The sequence below is a fragment of the Carassius auratus genome, unplaced genomic scaffold (assembly GCF_003368295.1).
Source record: "Carassius auratus strain Wakin unplaced genomic scaffold, ASM336829v1 scaf_tig00216514, whole genome shotgun sequence".
Taxonomy (NCBI): Eukaryota; Metazoa; Chordata; class Actinopteri; order Cypriniformes; family Cyprinidae; genus Carassius; species Carassius auratus.
The window spans coordinates 389,923-415,385 of record NW_020528609.1 but is presented as its reverse complement, the minus strand read 5'-3'; the positions used below and the strand labels follow the sequence as shown (position 1 = coordinate 415,385).

The 25,463-nt window shown below is 41.9% G+C and overlaps 1 protein-coding gene across 1 annotated transcript in view; it reads right to left on the bottom strand.

Annotated features, from left to right (window-relative positions):
* The window catches only part of LOC113098320 (uncharacterized), a 66,847-nt gene that overhangs the window by 14,427 nt on the left and 26,957 nt on the right, over window positions 1–25,463 (bottom strand). The window contains exons 2-3 of the mRNA XM_026263349.1: window positions 18,175–18,305; window positions 15,338–15,509 (exon numbers count right to left, since the gene is read on the bottom strand). Of these exons, the coding sequence (XP_026119134.1) occupies window positions 15,338–15,509; window positions 18,175–18,305 (303 nt within the window). The remainder of the gene's footprint in view (window positions 1–15,337; window positions 15,510–18,174; window positions 18,306–25,463) is intronic.

Below are 25,463 nucleotides of genomic sequence, written 5' to 3'. Positions count from 1 at the left end.
AGAAAAATAATGTTGAGATAGAGAATATATTTACCCCTTAAATTATGTCTCATATTGCGCATCCTATCTTACTCGGTCGTGCTGTTCACTTTTCATAAATCAACATAAATGAAAAAAAAAAATAACATTATAATATTTTAACAAATATGAAATGCGCTTTTTTTAATGGCTACAACAGTATAGTATGTCTACATAGCCTACTCTTTATTTGTACAAATTTCTGCACATAAATTTAATTCTGAATGTTGCACACACAAGTTGAAAGGCATTTGTTCAAATCAAGTACATGGATAATTGTGCGTGCATTTATTAGCCTAATCATTATGATACTAAAATCCTAACGAATAGGCTATGCTATGTACAAAAAATCAGATGAGCCCATAATATGAACAGTTAAGCATTTTCCTCCCATAGAAAACCATTATAAGAACGCTTAATGTGGCTTAATGCAGATTAGAATGTCCCCTTATTATGTCGAAATAACATAATAATGAAATAACGAGATATCGATACTAGGCTACTGTGTCCACTGTGTTCTCCTTTTTAATCAGCGGAAACGATTTTTGCTTGTTTGGGATCTGACTGTCCAGCGTATTTGAAAAAGTTAAGCAAACTTTCCTGTCTTTTTGACATTTTTCCCCTGCGTGAAACGATCGAGGCTAACAGCAATCTCAACTTGTGTGTCACAAACATTGAACACTACACAAACAGTTTTTTTTTCATTTAGGCAATTAATTTTAGTGACACAGGAGGTGCCGGATCCAATGTCGGAGGTGACAGAACATGTTCCGGCACAAATTAAGCCCTGGTAAAACCTGACTTTTCAATTAGCGTGAACGTGAACTGCACGTGCTGTTCATTCCTGCCAGAGTGAGCGCCGCTCTCGTTCACGTTCATTGTATGAAAAGTGATTCATTCAGTTCAGCGTTCGGTGAAAATATGAACGCGTTCAGTGAACGTCGTTCATTGAACGCGTTCATGCACAACATTGTCCGGGATATTGGTTTGTTTGAACTCTGAGGGAGTGTCAGCCACATTAAAAAAGTTAACAGCTTAAGTCATTTGAAGATTAATGCATATAGGAGACGTGAACCGTTTAAAACGAGTCAGTTCGATTTGGTGAACTGGTTCAAAAAGATCCAGTTACATCAAATGATTTGTATGATTCAGAGATGGATACACTGGACACGATCCCCATCAGTGAACTGATGCTTGTTCTGTTTATGATGAAATGTACTGACACTGTGTTCAGATGATTTGACACTAGTGTGATGTCATCAAGTTTAGACACACTTTTATCGCACGACAACTCTCACGTCCTGTGTAGACACAGAGAGTGACTGCTCTATTTACAAATATTTGATATTATTAAATAAATACCCTAAACCAGCGGCATTACAAGATGTAAATCTAGACTAGAAAATATATTTACACTTGCTCTGATTTACGTCCATGACACTGACTCACTGTGTTTCAATCTGAACAGCTCTTAACGCCGAGTGTGCACTTGGATGGTTTAGATGAATGATGGGCTAGAATAAAAAAAAACAAAAACAAACATACGGTCTTTCCAGCCTTAAGGTAATCATGTGACGGTTGGGTTTTGGGAAAAACACAAAGTGAGGGCAGGATCCAATTGCAAGTACGGGTTTATTTACAGAAGGGAAAAAATACTAAATAAACAGTCGTGAGAGACAAAACCAAACAAAAGAGGGAACCGGATGAAACGGATAGGAAACTCGGAGGAACAAGAAGGTAAGGGAAAACTCGGGAGACGAGCACAACTCACACATAGGGTAAGGATTCCATACAGATGACAGAGAAAGACAGCTATACATAGGGAGACTAATGACAGAGGATTGTCAGCACCTGTGCGATTCTAATTGGAGTGCAATTACTGTGAAGACACAACCAGACTAGAGGAATTAAAGTGCCTATGGTGAAGTGCCTAAGGAGAAGTGAGCTCACTAGGGAACACCCAGGAAAACAGAGACTGAGAGCGTGACATTACCCCCTCCCCTACGGAGCAGCTCCCAGATGCTCCACCTGAAACCCCGGAAAACCCAACAGAAAGAGGTAGGAGGGAGGTGAAGCGGCGGCGGACTAGGGGGAGGGACGGAGGGTCAGAAAACAGGGACAGGAGAACCAGATAGAATGGACAGAGACAAACAACCAGGTGGAATGGAGAGACAAAAGACAGGACAACCAGGTAAAAATGGAAAAAACAGAGACTGAACAACCAGATGGGATGGAAAGGCAGAGACAGGAAGGTGTAACACAAAACAAGGAGTCCAGGAGGGTGGTGGACCGGCGGAGGGAAAAAGGGGAGGGACGGAGGGCCAGGTCCAAAGGAGGAAAATAGACAAACAAATGCAAACAAAAACATGGGTAAAAGGAGGACATTAGGTGATTACCACCCGGGCGGAACAGAGGGCCATCACACCCATGTGGTTAAGGCAGAAGCCCCCCCAGGGCGGAGCGGAAGACCACCACATCCTCGCGGTCGAGGCCGGAGTCCCCCAGGGTGGAGCGGAAGACCACCACATTCTTGTGGCCGACCCCATGGGAGGACGAAGATCACCGGTGACTTGACTCAGTCCTCGAAGATCACCGGTGACTAGCCTTGTCTCTGGAGAGTTCATGGGAACATGACTCGACTCAAGACTGCCTGTGGAGACGTGAGACACCTCTACTTCGGGCACTGCCTCTGGCACCGCCTCGGCCTCGGGAACTGCATCGGGCACCGCCTCGGGAACTGCATCGGGCACCGCCTCGGGAACTGCATCGGGCACCGCCTCGGGAACTGCATCGGGCACCGCCTCGGGAACTGCATCGGGCCCCGCCTCGGGAACTGCATGGGGCCCCGCCTCGGGAACTGCATGGGGCCCCGCCTCGGGAACTGCATCGGGCCCCGCCTCGGGAACTGCATCGGGCACCGCCTCGGCCTCGGGAACTGCATCGGGCCCCGCCTCAGCCTCGGGAACTGCATCGGGCCCCGCCTCGGCCTCGGGAACTGCATCGGGCCCCGCCTCGGCATCGGGAACTGCATCGGGCCCCGCCTCGGGAACTGCATCGGGCACCGCCTCGGCCACTGCATCGGGCACCGCCTCGGCCTCGGGAACTGCATCGGGCACCGCCTCGGGAAGTGCATCGGGCACCGCCTCGGCCACAGCATCGGGCACCGCCTCGGGAACTGCATCGGGCACCGCCTCGGGAATGTCCACCTGGACGACAGCGGCCCGCTCGGGAATGTCCACCTGGACGGCAGCGGCCCGCTCGGGAACGTCCTCCTGGACGGCAGCGGCCCGCTCGGGAACGTCCTCTGGACCTTGAGGAACGGCAGACGCCCGTCTCCTCCTCCGTCCTTTATGATGGCGAGTCGGTGGCACCTTATCAGGAGACTCAGCCGTTGAATCGGCCATCTTGTGCTGTGGTGCTAGGCTGGCGGCCCTCATGGGTTGTGGCGCTGGACTGGCGGCCATCTTGTGCTGAGGCGCTGGGTTGGCGGCCATCTTGTGCTGTGGCGCTGGGTTGGCGGCCATTTTGTGCAGCAGCGCTGGACTGGCGGCCACCTTGTACTGTGGCGCTGGACTGGCGGCCACCTTGTACTGTGGCGCTGGACTGGCGGCCATCTTGTACTGTGGCGCTGGACTGGCGGCCATCTTGTACTGTGGCGCTGGACTGGCGGCCATCTTGTACTGTGGCGCTGGACTGGCGGCCATCTTGTACTGTGGCGCTGGACTGGCGGCCATCTTGTACTGTGGCACTGGACTGGCGGCCATCTTGTACTGTGGCGCTGGACTGGCGACTATCTTGTACTGTGGCGCTGGACTGGCGGCCATCTTGTACTGTGGCGCTGGACTGGCGGCCATCTTGTGCTGTGGTGCTGGGTTGGCGGCCATTTTGTGCCGATGCACAGGACTGGCGGCCATCTGGTTCCACGGCGCTGGCTCGGCCGACCTGCGTCTCCCCTCTCCTCTCGGGACAAACTGGGGAACTGGCAGCCCCCAACCGAATCCCGGGTCGACGGTTGCCCACAGTGGAGATCACTGCCGCATCTCTTAGTTATAATTTGATTTTAACCCAATGACACATACCAGGTTTTTTTTTTTGTTTGGGGCTGCAGTAGTTAAATGTGTGATTGCGAGATGTAAATGTCTGGGTTAGATTAAAGCCATTAACAGCGTGAATGCAAAGTGACTTACATCGTAAACAATATAATTCCCAATGTCCATATGTGTGCACTGAGGTAAATGGTCCAGGTCTCTGTGCCGCTGCAGGGAGCTCGTATGGGTTGATATTTTGGATGCCTGAGAGCTTCTCCAAAGTTTGCTCCTGTAAGGTCCCCTTTCTTTCGCCTTATGTTTTTGCATTGCTTTACTTTCTTCCTTTTCTTTCTCGTATTCGTAGATCCGTCTCGATCTGTTCTGCCGACAAAATAAATGCGCAAAAATTAAAGAGCTCTGAAATGTTTAGTCGCGCCTCTGTGAAGTTCTGAAGGCATTGCCCCTGGCAACAGATAGCGTATCCTTCCATCAGGGCCGACCGGCTCAGACCCCTCCCAAATCAACCCAAATCGGCACGTGACTCCTCATTCTCAATAGTGACATTGTGTCCCCTGCCAATGATGTCATAATCCCTTGGTTTCTGATTTTGTTTTGTAGAAAACATGGAAACACTAAAGATGCTTCAATATGTTCTGCATTTTAATAGACGGGTGACGAGCGCACAGAGTAGCATTAAAACAGAACTTTTATGTATCAAGTATGATAAAACAGCGCTGCTTTACCCCAAATACGCTCAAAAATGCACAAAAGCTCAGCTGTGTCATCACATTACACTATCTAGTCACTGTTTATTTAGAATATGCGCCCTCCAGCGGTGAAAATACATATTGTGCCTTTAATAGAAATCCTGTAGCTCTTAAAAAAATAACGGTCATATAATAACCAACGAATACTAGTACTTACCTTTTCTTTTTCTTTTCTATAATATACTCAAAAAAACTGGCTACGTTTCTGTACTAGACTAACTGAGACTTGTCATGGAACTTGTATACTGTTGTTGTTCTCTTGTTGACCTGATTGCTTCTGTTGCTCTCATTTGTAAGTCGCTTTGGATAAAAGTGTCTGCTAAATGATTAAATGTAAATGTACATGTAATATAAAATGTTCACCTTGGGCCCTTCTTCTTATGTGAAATGAAGGAAAAAAACTTGTAACAGTGGGGCACTGTGACTAAAGACTTTATGAATTTCTTCACTGATAAAATAGATAACATTAGAAATACAATAGCGAATGTAGATTCTACAACATCTAACACTTCAGTTTCATCCATCGCACCCAAAGATAAACTGCAGTGCTTTACAACTATAGGACAGGAAGAGCTAAATAAACTTATCACTGTATCTAAACCAACAACATGTTTATTAGATCCTGTACCCACTAAATTACTGAAAGAGCTGTTATCTGTAGCCGAAGAACCGCTTCTCAATATCATAAACTCGTCGTTATCTTTAGGTCACGTCCCAAAACCATTCAAGCTGGCGGTTATCAAGCCTCTTATTAAGAAACCACAACTAGATCCTAGTGTACTGGCAAATTATAGGCCTATTTCAAATCTTCCATTTATGTCTAAAATTTTAGAGAAAGTTGTGTCTGCTCAATTGAGCACCTTCCTGCATAAAAAGGATCTGTATGAAGAATCTGTATGAAGGCCCCACCATAGCACAGAAACTGCACTTGTTAAAATTACAAATGACCTGCTCCTTGCGTCAGACCAAGGCTGCATCTCATTTCTAGTCTGACTTGATCTTAGTGCTGCGTTCGACACCATAGATCATGACATACTCATAGATCGATTACAAAACTATACAGGTATTCAAGGGCAGGCTCTAAGATGGTTTAGATCCTACCTGTCCGATCGCTACCATTTTGTTTACTTAAATGGGGAGTCATCTCATTTATCATCAGTAAAATATGGAGTGCCACAAGGATCCGTCCTATGTCCCCTTCTATTTTCAATATATATGTTGCCCCTTGGTAATATTATTAGAAAATACGGAATTAGCTTCCACTGTTATGCTGATGATACTCAGCTATATATCTCAACGAGACCAGATGAAACTTCCCAATTATCTAAGCTAACAGAGTGTGTTAAAAATGTAAAAGATTGGATGACAAACAATTTTCTCCAATTAAATTCGGATAAGACAGAGATACTAATTATTAGACCAAAAAACACTACACAGAATCTTGTAGATTACAATCTGCAACTAGACGGATGTACTGTTACTTCCTCTACAGTCAGAAATCTGGGTGTTATATTAGACAGCAATTTGTCTTTTGAAAATCATATTTCCAATGTTACAAAAACTGCATTCTTCCATCTTAGAAACATTGCCAAGCTACGAAACATGTTATGTGTTTCTGATGCAGAAAAGCTAGTCCATGCATTCATGACCTCTAGACTGGACTATTGTAATGCACTTCTAGGTGGTTGTCCTGCTTCTTCAATAAACAAGCTACAGGTCGTCCAAAATGCAGCAGCTAGAGTCCTTACCAGGTCAAGAAAATATGATCATATTACCCCAATTTTACAGTCTCTGCACTGGCTACCTATTAAGTTCCGTATCAGTTACAAATTATCATTACTTACCTATAAGGCCCTAAATGGTTTAGCTCCAGCGTACCTAACTAGCCTTCTACCACGTTACAAACCATCACGCACCCTAAGGTCACAAAACGCTGGACTTTTGGTCGTTCCTAGGATAGCAAAGTCCACTAAAGGAGGTAGAGCTTTCTCACATTTGGCTCCCAAACTCTGGAATAGCCTTCCTGATAATGTTCGGGGTTCAGACACACTCTCTCTGATCTAGATTAAAAACACATATCTTTCGCCAAGCATTCGAATAATGTATCTTTTTAATTGTGAGTGTAGTTGCATCTGTTCAAAGGTGCATTTTTATTCATTAGCTTGGGTTAAACTAATTTTACTTTGTTGGATCAGCAGCTATGCTAATGATGTCTGTATTTTGTTTCTATGTTTCGCCACGGGATTTACACAAGCTCCAGTCTGGATCCAGAACACCTGAGAAGAGATGATGCTGACCCTCAGAGGACCTCAGATGATGCTAACCCTGAATCAACAAACAGAACTAACAGTTATTGCTAAATGTGTGACTGAATCATATAATAACTTAATTAATAATATTGATAGTTCATCGTCTAGCTGACTACGTCTTGTATTATTATTATTTTTTTTATTTTTTCTAAAATCCTGTCAAATGTGCACAAACTACTAGCTACTACTAAATATTGTAGAAACATAATTTTCTGTAAAGTTGCTTTGTAACGATTTATTTTGTAAAAAGCACTATACAAATAAACTTGAATTGAATTGAATTGAATAAAGACTTTGGTACTGGACTGAAAACACACTGGGCATACATACACTTTTCATACAATTATTTGTTTTGAGCAATGTAACATCAGTTAACACCAGGTATGTGTGTTTGTAATTGATTATGTATTGTTTAAGTGTTGATACTGTTCTCACCATTTTTTGTTTTTTAGTTTTGCGAGTCATTAATTTTATTATGTTGATTTGAGTATTGTTGAGAATACAAACAAGACCGGTTACTAGTGATGTGACATTTGAACTGAGGCGTCGGAGCTTGTGTCGAGAAAAAAGGGGCGTGCCAGTTGAAGCCGCGATTCGAGGCTTGTGTTGTTGATATGGAAATCACATGACTTATGACAAACGAGGCCTTAGTTTGTGTGGACACGTCATCGGTTCGGTCTGAGTGTAGGTTCCGGATAAAGGGGGTTCGAAACTCACGCCACCTTGTGGGTGTTGTCAAAAGTAGATGAATCAGTTGTAGTAGAGTCAGCGAGTCAGAGTTACAGTTAGATAGTTGTGTCGTCATCGTTATTGTGTCATATGTGTGTTAGGGATGTATATTATTAGATTATATCAGGTTAGTTAGTTATAGTATATTGTTATTATTAAAGTAGTTATAATATATTATTGTTATATTAATTAGATAAGATTTTTTGATTGCTTTGGTTTTTTGGATTTGGAATGGACTGCTTTTTGATTTGGATTGGCCTTTTGGATTTGTTTGCTTTTTGTGACCTTCCTTTTTCCTTTTTCCTTGTAATGGAGCCAGCAAGAAAGAGGAAATCCTCCCATACAGCTGACATACAACAATAACACTTCCATGCTCAGGCATTATCGAGCACTGCACGAGCATGCACAGACTACTAACAATGTTTATCAATCAAATCAAATCAATATTTATCCAAAGTGAATCTCACAAGATCTGGGGATCCACTAGTATATTAGGCTCAACATAAACATCTGTATCCTCATTTATACCAGCTGACACTGACATTTTTATGTTCCCCCGTATCCTCTGTTCCATGCGAAAGGACCTTTTCCAAGGCTGGAGATGTTCTGTCCAAAAGGAGGATTCGTCTAAGCCCCAACACACTTGAACAAATTCTGTTCCTCAATAAAAAGAATGTGTGATCCTTCCTTCACCCACCCCAAACTGCAGTGTTGCAGTTTGTTCCTTTAAATCCATAGTCCCATAAGCACAACACTGCACTAAAACTAGTAACAGTTTAATGCACAAAACACACCAGAAAAACCTTTCCCACCCCACACTTTTCTGTTGCAATTTGCGTTATTACACTCCCTCCACCATAAGAACTACACTCAACACAGTCTCACTTATGTTGTTCCTACAGTCACTATCCAAACAATTTATGAATAATGAATGAACTGTGTGTGACAGTTGTCTCTGCACAAGTAAATTCAGACAGACAGAGAAACATATTTTATTTGATACCCAGTCAATGGACAGATGTCTTCTCAGGTCATTGATTCAGTATTTTTATTGGTCTGCTATTTCTTTGCACAGTAGCTAGGTGTCACTAGTGAGCAATAATGAATGAAGCTTCGAGTAATGAACCTTTTGGTGAAGCAATGGGCTGCGAGGTCTCAGTGGTTCAGGAAGCCTCATTTTGCCTTCACTACCGGTTACCATGTTAAATGTTTATTGTTTTCAATCATACTTACGTACTGGAACAATTCCTCATAACAAACAGAAGAAACCCGGGCACCACATTGCCACCATTTTTAAATACCTGTTTCCCGCCAATAGAAGGCACACTTAATTGGTCTCATGCCGGAGGGGGAGATTGGTGTTTGATCGATTCTTTGGTAAACCGTAATAATACATTTAGTTTGTGTTGTTTGAAATGGTTGTATATTTTTGTATATTTTTTGGTTCTAATAGTTATGCCTTAGACGCTATTTAATTGTTTTGTCTTTCTATAACTGATTTGTTACCATCAATTACTTAATGGTTTAGTCCAAGTGGGAGGGGCTTGTACTTTTTAAGAGTTTCTCTCAGTCTTGTAAAAGGGCTTATAGACTGAGTCGGTGAAGTTGCTTGCTTGATTTTTGGGTCAAATTATTGACACAGCCAAAAGTTTTGTTTGTACGTTTTAACTTTGTACAGGTTTTTTTTCCCCTATTTTTGTTTCTTTTGATACTTTTGGAGTTACACTCTCAATATAATTTGCATTCTTTTGGAAAATCTTTTTTTTCACATTTTGTAATAAACACCAACTTTTTGACTTCAGCAGCACCACACTTCATTTTTTCACGCCTCCATGGGCCGGTACATCCAGAGCAGAGATGCCGCTACTGCTTGAACAGCTTGTAGCAGTTGGCACACCACTGTAACTGTTACAGAACTCTTTGATAGCATAATATGTACACTCTAAAAAACGCTGGGTTGAGACCGCTGCGTAGGACTTTGGGTTGTTTTAACCCAAGTTTGGGTTGAAAATTGGTCTCGATATTAACCCAGCGGGGCTGGGTTGGGAACGCGGACGTGAAGGAGAGCACACACGTCTCGTTAAGATCGTATGTCTCCTGTGCGAGCAGCTGCCATTTTCTCAGTGTGAAAGAAGCAAGAAGTGAGTGAAAGACATTGTGGTAAGTAAAGATTCAAATGTTAAGTTATTGTTTATTGTTTGAAAGGTAAAAAGGAAAAAAAAAAACGGACGCGGTTTTCGCCTCCACGGAGGAATGTTACTGACCGGAAGAGGTAAGTTACTTTTAATATAACGTCCGTGAATGTCTTTTGTCATATTAACATAAGATTTTACACTGTCTGCACTTTTTGAGGTGCTAATAGACTGTAATGGTTATACTCATGTTAATTTGTTGTTGTCTTTTTGGCGGTTAAACTGAATGTATGTTAGTCTCCTAAAGGAAACGGCATTGTGTAGTAAAAACTAGCATAATTATTTTGAGGCTGTTGAAGTGGTAACTGGTAAAAGTATGTTTTACATGTAATATTTCAGACTTGTCGAGCTTGTGTCTTCATTGTCCTCGCACCGAGAGTCAGAGACACAGAAGCTGTTTGTGTGAGGAGTCACAGACCTGTGTGTGTGTGTGTGTGTGTGTGTGTGTGAGGAGTCACACACTGTGAGGAGGAGGAGGTGTTCTTCTGAAGAGAGGGACAGACGGGTTTAAGAAGAGGAAACTTCAGAATAACATCAAGTTATCTTTGTTTACTTAGACTAAAATAATGCTTGTTTTTGTAGGTTTTGAAATCCAGAGACAAGATAACTTAATTCTTTTGAGACTGATGCGAGTTATTTGTATAAAATTATTAGTTCTGTTGTGTCCTGCCTGTTTACTTCACATTTTGATGCAACAATGAATATGTATGTGTTAATATTTTATTGAAAGCATTGATGTCCCTCTTTGCAGAACTCAAACTAACTGGAGTTAAGGACACAGAAGTCTGATTGTGTGAGGAGGAGGTTTTCTCAGCTTCAGAAGAGAGGGAAAGATCGTTTAAGGCAAGTAAAACTATTCATTCTGATATTTATAAATCTTAAATTATATGATAGCAAACATGTATGTTCAAAATACAACATTGGTCTCCCAGACCAACAATGGAAGACCCAAATTAAGAGAATATTAAATATATTCATTTGTTTTCCAAAAATGAGCAGAGTTTGTGTGGGTCTGGAACAACATGAGGGAGAGTAAATTATGACCATTTTCATTATTTGGTGAACTAACGGTTTGAAGCGCAGCCCTCCACGTACATGAACATTTGTGAGGTATGTGAATGTCAAGTCTGTTTTAATGTTTCAGTAAAGAAGCTTTCTGGAAGCAATATATTTATTGAAACAATATCACCTGTCCTCACACTAGTGCTGCCATTATATCCTTCACGAGAGCTGTGGTGGACTGAGACATTAAACAACCACACAAACTGTTGAAACTTTAACACAGATTATTTACCTGTCCTTACGGATGTAAATAAACCTCTGTCTGAAAATGGATAGTTTAATTAAGTGTTTTATTTTTTCAAATGTGTTTCTCTTAGGCCACTGATGAAGAGCAGTCGGTGACTGGATGAATGCTCAGAGGAGAATCTTCTTTCCCCTAAACTGATGCAGCGGTGGTTTTAAAGGAGGACGCTGCCCTGGATGATGTCACATGTGCTGATGGGGCTTCAGGGTTTATACAGAGATTCTTAAATTTAATTTACTAACTTTTTACCACCTATTTTACTACCAACACGGCTTCAAACTTCAGCTGTAGCAGTGTTAAGTAAAGTGAAAAGTAAAGACATGAAATATCTTTTCAAAATTAATTTATAACATATTTAATCACAATTTAATGAGGCAATTATAACTTAATTTGAACACTGGGAGGGAGAGATCGAGAACCAGAGAGAGCAAGACAGAGAAAGTAAGGAGAGGTTCTGTAGGTGTATGTGAGTGTGCATGTGTGTTAGGGCAAGTGAGTGAGCTACATTCAAGTAAGAGGGAACTCTACCATAGGACTTGGATTAATCAAGATCACAACAGGCCTTGGTCCATAGGATTTACTCTGTCAAAGAGTAACAATTACATAACAATTAGAAGACAGACTGGACCTTTAGAATGAACAGCTACACAATGTGTAATAATAAAGTGCAATTGTACACTATAATAACAGTATTTCACTAATAAACAAATAACTTCAACACTGGACACAAGGAAAGCACTGTCCAACACACAGAGAGAGAGAGAGAGAGGGAAAAGAGAGAAAACATCAAACAGAAAACACAAAGCCTCTCTTTGAAATGAATTTCGTTTTGTATTAATTTTATCTTAATTTTAATCCATGTTTCATTATTTTGTATAATCACAACACGTTCAGACATGAACCGAAACTCAGCGTATAGGTAGCCTAGGCTACTCGCCTCACAGACCTAAACACATTAGAAATATCCTATAGCTATTATCTACAGAAAGCTTGAAATTTCTACTTTTAAACAGAACCATTCAAAACTACCGTATTCTCCGAACTATAAGTCACACTTTTTTTCATAGTTTGGCTGGTCCTGCGACTTCTAGTTAGGGGCGACCTATTTATCAAAATGAATTTGACATGAACCAAGAGAAATGAACTAAGAGAAATGAACCAAGAGAAAACATTACCATCTACAGCCACGAGAGGGCGCTCTATACTGCTCACTGCTCCTGTAGTCTACACTGAAGACATAAGCTGTGTCCAAATTCAGGGTCTGCATCCTCCTTAGGATCCTTCCTACCCGGTTGAAGGAGGATGGGTCCTACGACGACCGCAAAAACCAGAAGTCGGTGTTTGTGAATTTGGACAGCCTACCCTTCTTTCAGTTCCCTCCCTTAACCGTTGCTCATATCCTGTCGCCTAGCAACCGTGACAGCGCCAAGCAAGACGCGGGTGAAGGGCTCATCGTTCTCTCCCCAGAGCTTTATAAACACTTCTGTCTGCTCTTTCGTCCTTAGAAGCGTTAAAAACAGCTTCAATCACTAACAAATAAGCTGTGTGTAAGGGGATATTCATACAGGCAGTAAGGAAGAAGCTAGTTTACAAAAGTTTTTTTTTTTTTTTTTACTATACACGTACAAATGTAAAAAAAAAAAATGCTTAATGCTAAAACAAAATGCCTTACTAGAAAACCACTGACCGCTACCGCTCGCTTCGTCCTGCCGAAAAGAATTATGGGATAGGTAGGACGCGAAAGGATCCACCACACCCATCCTTCCAATTCGGGGAAAAGGAGGACGCATTTGTGGGCCGCATTTGAAGGATCCTACGAATTTGGACAGCCTTCGTCGTGGCGCTGTGACGCAACATCCTTCAAATGAGTCCTCCGAAGGATGTAGACCCTGAATTTGGACACAGCAATAGAGCGCCCTTTCGCGGCTGGAGACGGTAATGTTTTCTCTTGTTTCTAAATAAATGCGACTTATCGTCCAGTGCGACTCATATATGTTTTTTTTTTTTTCTCATCATGACGTATTTTTGGACTGATGCGACTTGTACTCTGGTGTGACTTAGAGTCCTAAAAATACGGTAAATAAAAGTAGGCTAGCCAGGCTAGTCCATAAGAAATGCATTTTTCTCCGGCGCGTTCACTACTGCGAAGATCGCGAGACAGTGTCAACTTCATCTTTGCAGCTGACACAGAAACACTTGATTATTAATAAACAATTAAAATGTCATAATATTTTTTTACAGCGTTTAGGTGCCGTTTATATGAACGCGTCACCACTGCATAAGAGAGAAGGAGAGAGAGAGAGAGAGCGAGAGAGAGAGAGAGAGACACACACGCAAGGTCTCTCCCTCTCTGCCGTGCGCTCGCTACACGGTTTGCATGTGCGCTTTTGCTTGCTCGCTCGCTCTAGATTCGCAGGAGATTTGAACTCATTTCCAGGCATCATAACATTACAAAAGGCAATTGTAATATTTTTGTATTACTATTTTGGTATGATGAACATTCACCCGCCAGTGTGGCGGAATGGCCTTTTGAGATTTACTCACCAAACGGAAAATCTAAACGCACTTGGTGCTTGGCGGGTGTTAATTTCGGACCCTGGCTGCGGGCCAATAAAAATTGGACCGTAGTTTGGACACCCATGATATAGACCCAGTTAGATGGGGCTTCGAAAATTTACTACCTCTTCAGATGACGTTTACTACCTTTTAATACTTTTTACTGGCCTTAATTTGGCATAATTTAATTTACTACCTTTTACAACCCCTTCATGACTGCATCAGTTATGCTGAAGAGATCATGAAAACTAACAGTGATGCATGATCTGTATTCATGGACTATGAAACAAACTGTAAGTGTATTATTTGTAAAAATGATGTTAAATGCTTGTTCTGTGTTGTTTAGTAGAAATAGTTTCATACACATGCTCATATTCTTTCACACACACAGGTTAAATGTTATATCATCAAACCAGCCTCTTAACATCCTCATGCCTCCACCTAATGTTCACTTTATCTTTTTCACTTTACTCACTACCTCACATAGACACACTGACAGTGTCACCCTGTTTGCACATTTGCTTCTTGTACATTCCTGGGTATCTTAATATTTAAGACTACAGTTTACATTCATGCACATTTTGCGTTATATATTTAATTCTACAATATATACCTTTTTTATATTTTACTCTTATATTTTTATTGTTTACTTTTATTTCATTCTTACATGGCTATATTTATGTATATTTTCATCCGTGTTGTTTTCTTTAATAATTGCACTGTCCATGGAGCGGACCTGACTCACATTTCACTGCTAGTTATATATGCTATATATAATTTTGTATGCGATGAATAAAAATCTTGAATCAATGTTAATGTTGTGGCTTATTTGTGTACTGTCATGCTAGAATAGTTGACAAAGAACTTAACTAATTGTACATTTATTGTATAATAGTGTTTTCGTATATTTTTATACAATCCATACAATTGAAAACAGTCCAATCTGAAGGCGCTAAGAGCGGGAGAGGTAAGGGTTTTGACGGTAATGGCTGCAAAGCGGCGGTGAGCTCACAAACGCTGCCTTTTCAACCACATGCAAAATGAAATTGAACATTTTCTAAATGCAGTAGTTTTCCTTCTGAAATACAGTGATAAACACCCGCTCTGGTTTTTGAAACCCTGCAATGTAATCATTTTAAACCATAAAAAAGCAATAAACATGATAACCCAACCGGTTGGGTTAAAATAACCCAGCGTTGGGTTCGTCCCTTTTTGACCCAGCGCTTGGTAATTGTGTATTCAACCCAGCATTTTTTTAGAGTGTAATTTAAATAAAAATGCCTCAATGACTTAAGACTGAATAACCTAATAAACATACTTCTCATGATCATAACTGAGCCCACTGCCACTGGATCAATATGGAATGATTCAAAATAGACCAAGAACCAAAACCAAAAAGCATTTCCCATCAGGTCGTTATAATGCAGTGTACCTGGAGGTGGAGGGATGGTAATGTACGAAGGTTGACTCCGGTTTTTGTTTCCACAATTTTCAGGGACCACTGTAACACTGATGCAAAGTCCATTCTCATTGGCGATATTCAGTGTGGTGGACGATCTTTGGACTCTCCTGGTTTGGAAATTGTTGGCTCTCTCAGAACAGTTCTGTTGGCGACAGAGGATTTTCATGTAATTACTACTATAAAATACAGTCTGATTGCACTTGTGTTCATTTTGTGTTACTCTGTGTGTGTGCATTACTCATTACAGAGTACAGATGAGTCACTTGTTTCTTATGAAAACCATGTCATTCCTTTCCAAAATATTTTTGCTAAAATTAAATAAAAATATTACATTAAACTAAATTAATGCCTTTACCAGACACTTTTATCCAAAGTGACTTAGTTAAAAAAAAAAAAAAATAATTAAACTCATTCGTCATTCTCTATGTTTTATAAACTTCATTCTCTATGATTTATAAACTTCATTCTCTATGATTTATAAATCATAAAGAATGACGTTTATAAATCATAAAGAATGACGTTTATGAATCATAGAGAATGACGTTTATAAATCATAGAGAATGAAATTTATAAATCATAGAGAATAAAGTTTATAAATCATAGAGAATAAAGTTTATAAATCGTAGAGAATGAAGTTTAAATATCGTAGAGAATGAAGTTTAAATATCATAGAGAATGAAGTTTATAAATCATAAAGAATGAAGTTTATAAATCATAAAGAATGAAGTTTATAAATCATAAAGAATGAAGTTTATGAATCATAGAGAATGAAGTTTATGAATCATAGAGAATGAAATTTATAAATCATAGAGAATAAAGTTTATAAATCGTAGAGAATAAAGTTTATAAATCGTAGAGAATGAAGTTTAAATATCGTAGAGAATGAAGTTTAAATATCATAGAGAATGAAGTTTATAAATCATAAAGAATGAAGTTTATAAATCGTAGAGAATGAAGTTTATAAATCGTAGAGAATGAAGTTTATAAATCGTAGAGAATGAAGTTTATAAATCGTAGAGAATGAAGTTTATAAATCGTAGAGAATGAAGTTTATAAATCGTAGAGAATGAAGTTCATAAATCGTAGAGAATGAAGTTTATAAATCATAGAGAATGAAGTTTATAAATCATAAAGAATGACGTTTATAAATCATAAAGAATGACGTTTATAAAACATAGAGAATGAAGTTTATAAAACATAGAGAATGAAGTTTATAAATCATAAAGAATGACGTTTATAAATCATAAAGAATGAAGTTTATAAATCATAAAGAATGAAGTTTATATATTTAAACTCTATGATATTTAAACTTCATTCTCTACGATTTATAAACTTCATTCTCTACGATTTATAAACTTTATTCTCTATGATTTATAAACTTCATTCTTTATGATTTATAAACGTCATTCTCTACGATTTATAAACTTCATTCTTTATGATTTATAAACTTCATTCTTTATGATTTATAAACTTCATTCTCTATGATTTATCAACTTGCTGCACATATTCAACAACATAACTCTTGTGCAAATGAAGTTGTGTGTTCTCATCATTTTCATGAGAATGAAAAAAACATTAAAAACAAAACACAAAGTTTAAGTGTTTGAGGACTAGTTATTTTGAACATTTAAAAAATGTTAGAGAATATGAACGTTTTTTTTTTTTTGGTTACCATTGTGGTGAAGAGGGGAGCTTTTATCTATTTTTATGATAACTAATATAATTATGTCATAACACATGTTGAGATGCAAAGTATAACTATTGTAGTATGCAAGTAATGATGCAAAAGTAAAGGTGATCTTATTTCTGGCATCAGCACAGTTACCGCTTATCAAGAACATCATTTCAGCTCAAGTATCCACAAGGTCTACACTTCAGCGTAATGGTAACCGCAAAAATCAAGATAACAAACTCTTTTAAATGTCAAATATAACTAAACATCCAACTTTAATAGGTATTTCCCTTTACTAAAAAAAACCCACATTAAACAGCACTTAATGTTTTATATAAATAATAATAAAATTGAGTGCAAATGACAATTGAGTATTTAACTAAAGATATGTGTTGTGTTAAACTGAACAAACTACTAAGATCGTTTTTAAGTGTAGTCTAATTTAATGGCATTAGTGGCATTAAGTCAATGTCTTTTTAAATAACTGGATTTATTAACAGTTTTTCTAGTTAAAAAGAGCCTGTCAGACGTTATGATGTTATCAACTGGCCACGCTGTTTGCTAACCTGACTGGTTCTCCGAACACAAGTGGCTTTTCAGAAGTATATGGTTAACTCTGAAATTCCCTAAATGCCACAGATACCAGTAATATTAACCAAAGATCACCCAAATCAGATAATCTATGTGTAAGTACATGTGTAACATGTAAGTATTGAACACAATATGTTTCATATGTGTGTCGTGAGAACTGTGTAAAGGAAAAAGGGCAAAAGTGAGATAAAAACACACATATATGAAAGTAACCAAATGTGATGAGAAAACAACAAACTCAATGTAGACTTTGACTTCTGTGGGGAAGAGCTATTTCAGTAAAGTATCAGAAAATGCAAACATACATCTGACCTACATTGACTTTACTCACTTCAGATAGAGAAAAACACATAATAAACTTGAGTTCAGTGTTTGTTCAGGGCTTCTCAGACCCGGTTAAGTGTGTGGTTATAGAGAAAAACTATGCTGCTGTACTACACAAAGTGTGCTCAGGTCACTTATACTATGAAAACACATTTTAGGAGTTCACTAGTATACCAGTAGAAATACTTCATTAAAGTGTAGCTGTTTGAAAGGTGCACACCTGAGAATGATGTACGTTCACTGTGTAGTACACTTTGCAATCTGGGTCCAGATCCTTTGGTTTTTCCCATGTCAAATAAAGTGTGAAAGGTGTTTCCCAACTGAAGATTAAGTTACTTGGTGAAGGGAGCTCTGTGGGGTTCAAGAGTAGTGGGACAAGGTTATGAAGACCAAAGGAGAGAAACATAAAACAAAAACAATGTTCGATAAAAGTAGTAGTAACATTCTGTTGTTTGTAATAGTAAACTACCACGGTAAGCAAGAAATAAAAAAAATTGTCAATTAAACTCTTTGTGACGGTTATGTTTTGAGCAAAAACTTACTCATAGTCATAAATATATGTCCTTTACAATGCACAAGGCTTAATTTCTTGGATTTTTTAAAATTAACTATTTAGCCATTAACCATAAAGGTATCAAAACAACAGTAAAAATCTCTAAATATTATTCCCTATAATGCACAAGGTTCTGTTTTCAGATTATTATAATGTTTTTATTTTCTATTTTTTTACAGTACTCAAATCTGAGCAGTGCGCATATGGCGTACACTCTTCTGTATCACCCGGGCCACGAGGATATGTTTTTACATGTGTTTACACTTTGGTTTTACAGCAAACAGCGCATTAGAGCAGTACAGCTCAGAATTGTCAAAAATGTTTAAAAAAAAACATGCAGCAAACGAAAATAGGTGATTGATCTGTTAAAATGAAACCTATAGACGACTCATATTTTTTATCTCTGACAAACTTTATTTTTTAGCGTGTTTAAAAAATAAAAAATAAAGAAAACATTCAGCAAATGAAAATATGCGATTGATCCGTTAAAATGTGTTACTCTTGGTTAACAGTAATTATAATTATTTTACTTCAGAACAGAGCCTGGGACTAATCTAGGCTATCCATGTTTCTTTATTTTTATTTTTTTTCATTCCATCTGAAAATGACTTTGTACATTACATTCACTTCACGTGATCTGGCACATATCAGCCACCCGCAAAGCTCAGCTGTGGACGATTTAAAAATGTTTGATATAAAGCAGTGGTTCTCAACCCGCGGCCCATCACGAATTCAAATGGATTTTTTTTTTCTTAATATATTATTTTCAGACATGACATGAGCACTGTCATAAGCATTTAACGAACACATACAAGCGCGCACTTCAATTCAATTCAGAATTCAATTCAAATAGTCATCAACAGCCATTAGGTAAATTGCCTGTAAGGTAAAATTGCGCATCAGAATGGACAAATTAGTTTTTTATGGGAGAAAAAAAGAGAAATTCAAAAAATGCCAGCGAATGAACATGTACAAACTGTCAATAGTCGCAGTATCAGTATTGAAGGAGAAGTGCTGGATTTGCCCTGCAGCTCACTTGAAGAAGTTCAGATAAATGGAAACACCATACACTACGTAGCAATCCTTAATTGAAGAAATGTGGCAAAACATCTCTGGAGAGAACCTCAAAAGTGCTTTCCATATTTGGATCAAAATAGGCTACATTTGTGAACGCACATTTTCTGAAATGTTGCGCGTCAGGTCATGCAAGCTTGCATCTTAAACCCTCTGTCAAACTTTCTGCGTCCGTGAGTCCGCTATGGACCACTAGGTAGACGTGACGTGAAAATCGTCATTGGAGAGTGTGTGTCGAGGCTCTGAGCAGACGACCGCGCGGACAGGTGCGCCTGGTCAGGCTTTAAAAGCAAAATTGCACATGTGCAGGCAGAGTGAAGAAGCTCATTGCTACTCGAACCTGTGCAATCCGTCAATAAAAGAATATAAAGACAATTGGGCAATTGCAGAGCTGGCCATCAGCCTGCGCATTCAGAAGTATAAATTGAAGAAGTCTGCATCCGCGCTGGCCGTGTACGCCTCCGGATTGTTCATGCGGAAAGTATAAGAATCTCACAAAATTGGTCAGCTCCCGACAGCATCAGGTGTTTTATTTATGGGGAGTAGAATTAATTATTTCAATGAATGTAATAGATTATATATCATAATAGTTAGGCTATAATATTATAAATCAGGTTGGTTTGTATTGCTTACGTAATATGTAAATTATATGCATAGACTTGCACTTAGACCATAGTGCGGCTCGCTGGAAAAAAAAGGTTGAGAACCACTGATATAAAGGTTGCTGTCCCATTTTATACAGGAATTGTTCATTTTAAAAACTCAAATTATATTGTTAGTTCTAATTATATTGTTAACACAATTATATTTGTAATAATATTTGTTTTGCTTTACCTATTTATGTAGGCTACAATTATTCAAAAATATAAAATAAAAAATAATAAAATAATGTCATAAAAAAATACCATTGGCCTGAGTAATTTTGACCATTATAGAATTGTGACTTTAAAGATTAGCCATTTATGTGGTGAAAATACTGTGAAATTAATAATGGATGGCATGGATTTTAGAGCATAACAACTGAAGGTTTATGAAACATTACCAAGTAAAGCAATTATTTTTAAACAACGGAACTTAAAGTTGTGAACTAAAATATTGTTTCAACCATTACCATACAGCATGTGAATAAATAAAATGCATACTTTTCATAACATTTCATTATTCATAAAATCAGCCCCGGCCCTATGTGTCAGGACTCGGGTGTGATCTGTCCTTTTTTCTTCCTTTTTCTTACTTCGTTCGTTTTTATATTTATTTTTTCGTTTCTACTCATTTTTCTACACTTGTTTTCATTTTCTTTACTTTCTTTTCTTTCTCTCTGATTTTTTATATTTTTCTGGTTTTTCTTCCCTTCGCCCTAGCGCCAGCTGATCTCGCTTTGCAATCTAGGCTGCGGCTTGTCCGATGCACCTGTTCCCCCTCTATCTCATTACTCACCTGTTCCCGTTATCTCATTACTCACCCTATTTATTCTGCTTGGTTTTCACCCTTCCTTGTCAGTGTGTTCTGTGACCCTTTGGCTTCGGTTCTGTCCTGTTCTGGTCAGTTTGCTGGTTGGTTTGTCTGCCCAGTTAGTGTAACCTGTGTTTTGCCCTCAGAGGATTTCGGACCGCTCTTCTGGTTATCGATCTGGACTGTTTTTGATTCTGATACTGCCCGCCGTTCTCAGCCCTGTTTGCACCTCGCTTGACCCCTTGTCTGCCCGACTATTCTCCTGCCTGCCGTTGTTGGATTTGTTGCTTCCTCTCTCCTGGCGTTCGCGGAGGCTGAGCGCTCGACCTGCCCGCTGAGCAGCGTGAAGTCAAGACTTTTTCTCTCCTCCTTGAGGGGTTTTGTTTTATTTTGTTTTGTTTTTGACGTTAAGTCGTCCTCTGAAATAAACTCTGTTCTCCAGCCTCATTCCGCTCTTGGGTCCTCATCTGTCCTGACACCACACACTGACCACGAATGGACCCAGCGGAGAACTCGACTTGGCAGGCGGCTTTGGAGCATCAAGGAGCGATGCTGGGCCGTCATGAGATGGAACTCTCTTCCACCCGTCACTCTGTGGATGCCTTGTCGGCTCAGATCACGGATCTAGTGGGTCGTCTCGATCGTCTCACTCGTCAGGAATTCCCTTCTCCGCCTCCCGGGCCTCTCCCGTCCGCTTCCTCCTCTGAGCCGAGAGTGAACAACTCCCCCGTGTATTCCGGTGAGCCTACTAATTGCAAAGCTTTCCTTATTCAGTGCGAGGTGGTGTTTTCCCTTCAAGCTCGAACCTACGCGTCAGATGTCTCCAAGGTGGCGTATGTCATATCCCTGCTTTCCGGTAGAGCACGTGATTGGGGGACTGCGGTATGGGAGTCACAGGCCGCGTGCTGTTCGGACTTCAGTTCCTTTAAGGAGGAGATGGTCAAGACCTTTGATCAGTCTGTTTTCGGCAAGGAGGCATCCCGACTGTTAGCGCGCCTTCAACAGGGCAGGCGTTCAGTGGCAGACTACTCCGTGCAGTTCCGTACCCTGGCCGCTACCTGTGGATGGAACGCCGAGGCCCTTATCGCTCGCTTTTTAGAGGGTCTCAATGACTCAGTCAAGGATGAACTGTTCTCCCGCGAGGTTCCAGAACGCTTGGACGATGTTATCAGCCTGTCCCTCCGCATAGACGCCAGGAGAGAGCTTCGCCGTCGAGTTCGTGCCGACTCCGAGCCTGTTACGTTCGTCCCTCCATCCCAGACTACCGAGGAGTGTGAGCCTATGCAGGTGGATCGCTTGCGCCTCACGCCCAAGGAGAAACAGCGCCGCCTGTTGGAGGGTCTCTGTCTGTATTGCGCGGCTCAAGGGCACCGAGCTCACTCCTGTCCAGCTAAGGCTGCTCGTTCGCCACAGAGGGTTAATCTGAGTGGTAATGCAATTTCCCCTGCTCACAGGTCACGCACTCTTCTGTCTGTGTCTCTGTCTACTAAACACACTCTGTTTAAGGCTTCAGCACTCGTTGATTCAGGAGCAGAGGGCAACTTCATCGATGAGGAGTGGGCTCGCGTTCGGGATATACCCATCCAATCCCTGCAGTCACCTATAGTCGCTCATGGACTCAATGGCAGGCCACTTATGCAGATCTCGCGGATCACTGATTCGGTGAGTCTTCTTGCCTCCGGGAACCACCGGGAGGACCTTAGATTCCTAGTCTGTGACTCTCCATCTGTCCCTTTAGTATTGGGTCATCCTTGGCTCGTTCGCCACGGGCCAAACATTAACTGGGCAGACAGTGTAGTTTTGTCATGGAGTCAGTATTGTCATACACATTGTCTCCAGTCTGCTTTCTCCCCGGTCTCTGTTTCTGTTTCCCTACAGGAGGAGGAGGCGGATCTTTCTCGAGTTCCTGCTTGCTACCATGATCTGCGGGCGGTCTTCAGCAGATCCCGGGCTGTATCTCTTCCTCCTCACCGACCGTACGACTGTGCCATCGATCTCCTCCCTGGGGCTTCTCCGCCTCGCGGGCGGCTGTATTCTCTCTCCGCGCCAGAACGCGAAGCGATGGAGAAGTATTTAAGTGATTCTCTGGCAGCCGGTATTATTCGTCCCTCTTCTTCTCCGGCCGGTGCGGGGTTCTTTTTTGTGAAGAAGAAGGATGGCTCTCTGCGCCCCTGTATAGACTATCGGGGGTTGAATGACATCACAGTTAAGAACCGGTACCCTCTGCCGCTGATGTCTTCGGCCTTCGATCTCTTGCAGGGGGCCGAGTTCTTCACAAAATTGGACCTTCGCAATGCTTACCATCTAGTGCGGATCAGGGAGGGGGACGAATGGAAAACCGCGTTTAACACGCCTCGCGGGCACTTTGAATACCGGGTTCTTCCCTTCGGCTTATCCAACGCTCCAGCTGTCTTTCAAGCACTTGTCAACGACGTGCTGAGGGACATGATCGACAGGTTCGTTTTTGTTTATTTAGATGACATTTTAATTTTCTCCTCTTCTCTTCAGGATCATGTCCAGCACGTCAGACAGGTGCTTCGGCGGCTGTTAGAGAATCGGCTGTTCGTTAAGGCGGAGAAGTTCGAGTTCCACGTTCAGTCAGTTTCGTTCTTGGGCCACATCATCTCGGTAGGGGGGATTCGCATGGACCCTGCGAAGGTGAGAGCCGTCTCCGAATGGCCGACTCCTGATTCCCGCAAGGCGTTACAGCGGTTCCTGGGTTTCGCCAATTTCTATAGGCGATTCATCAGGAACTTCGGGCAGGTGGCGGCCCCTCTGACCGCGCTAACCTCCACCAGGATCAACTTCCGTTGGTCAGCGGATGCCCAAGCGGCGTTCGATGAATTAAAACGCAGATTTACTTCAGCTCCCATCCTGGTAACTCCAGAGACTTCCCGGCAGTTCGTGGTGGAGGTGGATGCGTCAGAGGTTGGTGTCGGTGCCGTGCTCTCCCAGGTATCCCCCCTGGATAACAAATTACATCCTTGTGCTTTTTTTTCACACCGTTTGTCTCCCACAGAACGAAACTACGACATCGGTGATCGCGAGTTGTTGGCTGTTCGACTGGCTTTGGGGGAGTGGCGCCACTGGCTGGAGGGAGCGGCCGTTCCATTTCTGGTGTGGACTGACCACAAGAATTTAGAATACATTCGGTCTGCACGCCGGCTAAATGCCAGACAGGCTCGGTGGGCGCTCTTCTTCGGGCGCTTTGACTTCACCCTCTCTTATCGACCCGGGTCCAAGAACGTTAAACCCGATGCGCTGTCTCGTCTTTTCGCTTCTCCAGGCGACCCGCCCCCTGACACTATTATACCTCCGCGGTGCGTGCTGGGGGCGCTTACCTGGGGAATCGAGAAGCTCGTCAGACAGGCGCAGGGGGGAGACGGAGTGCCCGCGGGGTGTCCCATCGGCCTGCTCTTCGTGCCCAGGTCAGTTCGCTCCGCCGTTCTCCAGTGGGGTCACTCCTCCAAAATCATGTGCCATCCAGGTGTGAGGAGGTCCCTGGCAGCCATTCGCCAGCGGTTTTGGTGGCCTGCCATGGCGGAGGATGTTTGCCGGTTCGTGGGGGCGTGCCCGGTCTGTGCTCAGAATAAATCCTCTAATTCTCCTCCCGCTGGTCTGTTAATGCCGCTTCCCATCCCATCCCGCCCCTGGTCCCATATTGCCCTGGATTTTGTAGTTGGACTCCCTCCATCCAGTGGCAATACTGTGGTTCTCACTGTGGTGGATCGCTTTTCCAAAGCGGTCCACTTCGTTCCTCTTCCTAAACTCCCCTCGGCTAAAGAAACGGCCCGGGTGGTCATTGATCACGTCTTCCGGATTCACGGCCTTCCGGAGGACGTGGTTTCTGACAGGGGGCCCCAGTTCGTTTCACATTTTTGGAGAGAGTTCTGTCGACAGATTGGAGCCTCTGCGAGTCTGTCATCAGGCTTTCATCCACAGACCAACGGCCAGACCGAGCGCGCCAACCAGGATCTCGGTCGGATGCTCCGCTGCCTGGCATCCCATAACCCCTCCTCCTGGAGTGATCAACTCACCTGGGCAGAATATGCTCACAACTCGCTACCGGTGACGTCTACAGGTATGTCCCCGTTCATGTGTAGTCTGGGTTATCAACCTCCTCTGTTTTCTTCCCAGGGCTCCGAGGCAGCTGTCCCCTCGGTTCAGGCTTTTGTTCAGCGTTGTTGCCGCACCTGGAGGAGGGCCAGGGAGGCGCTTCTCCGAGCTAGGGGACGCGTTAAAGCTGCCGCAGACCGCCACCGAAGGTTGACGCCCCGTTATGTCTGCGGACAACGCGTGTGGCTCTCCACCAAGGATTTGCCACTGAGAGTCCCATCACGAAAGTTGGCACCTAAGTTCGTGGGGCCGTACCGCATTGCCAAGGTCGTCAACCCGGTGACGGTCTGTCTCCGGTTGCCCAATTCTCTTCG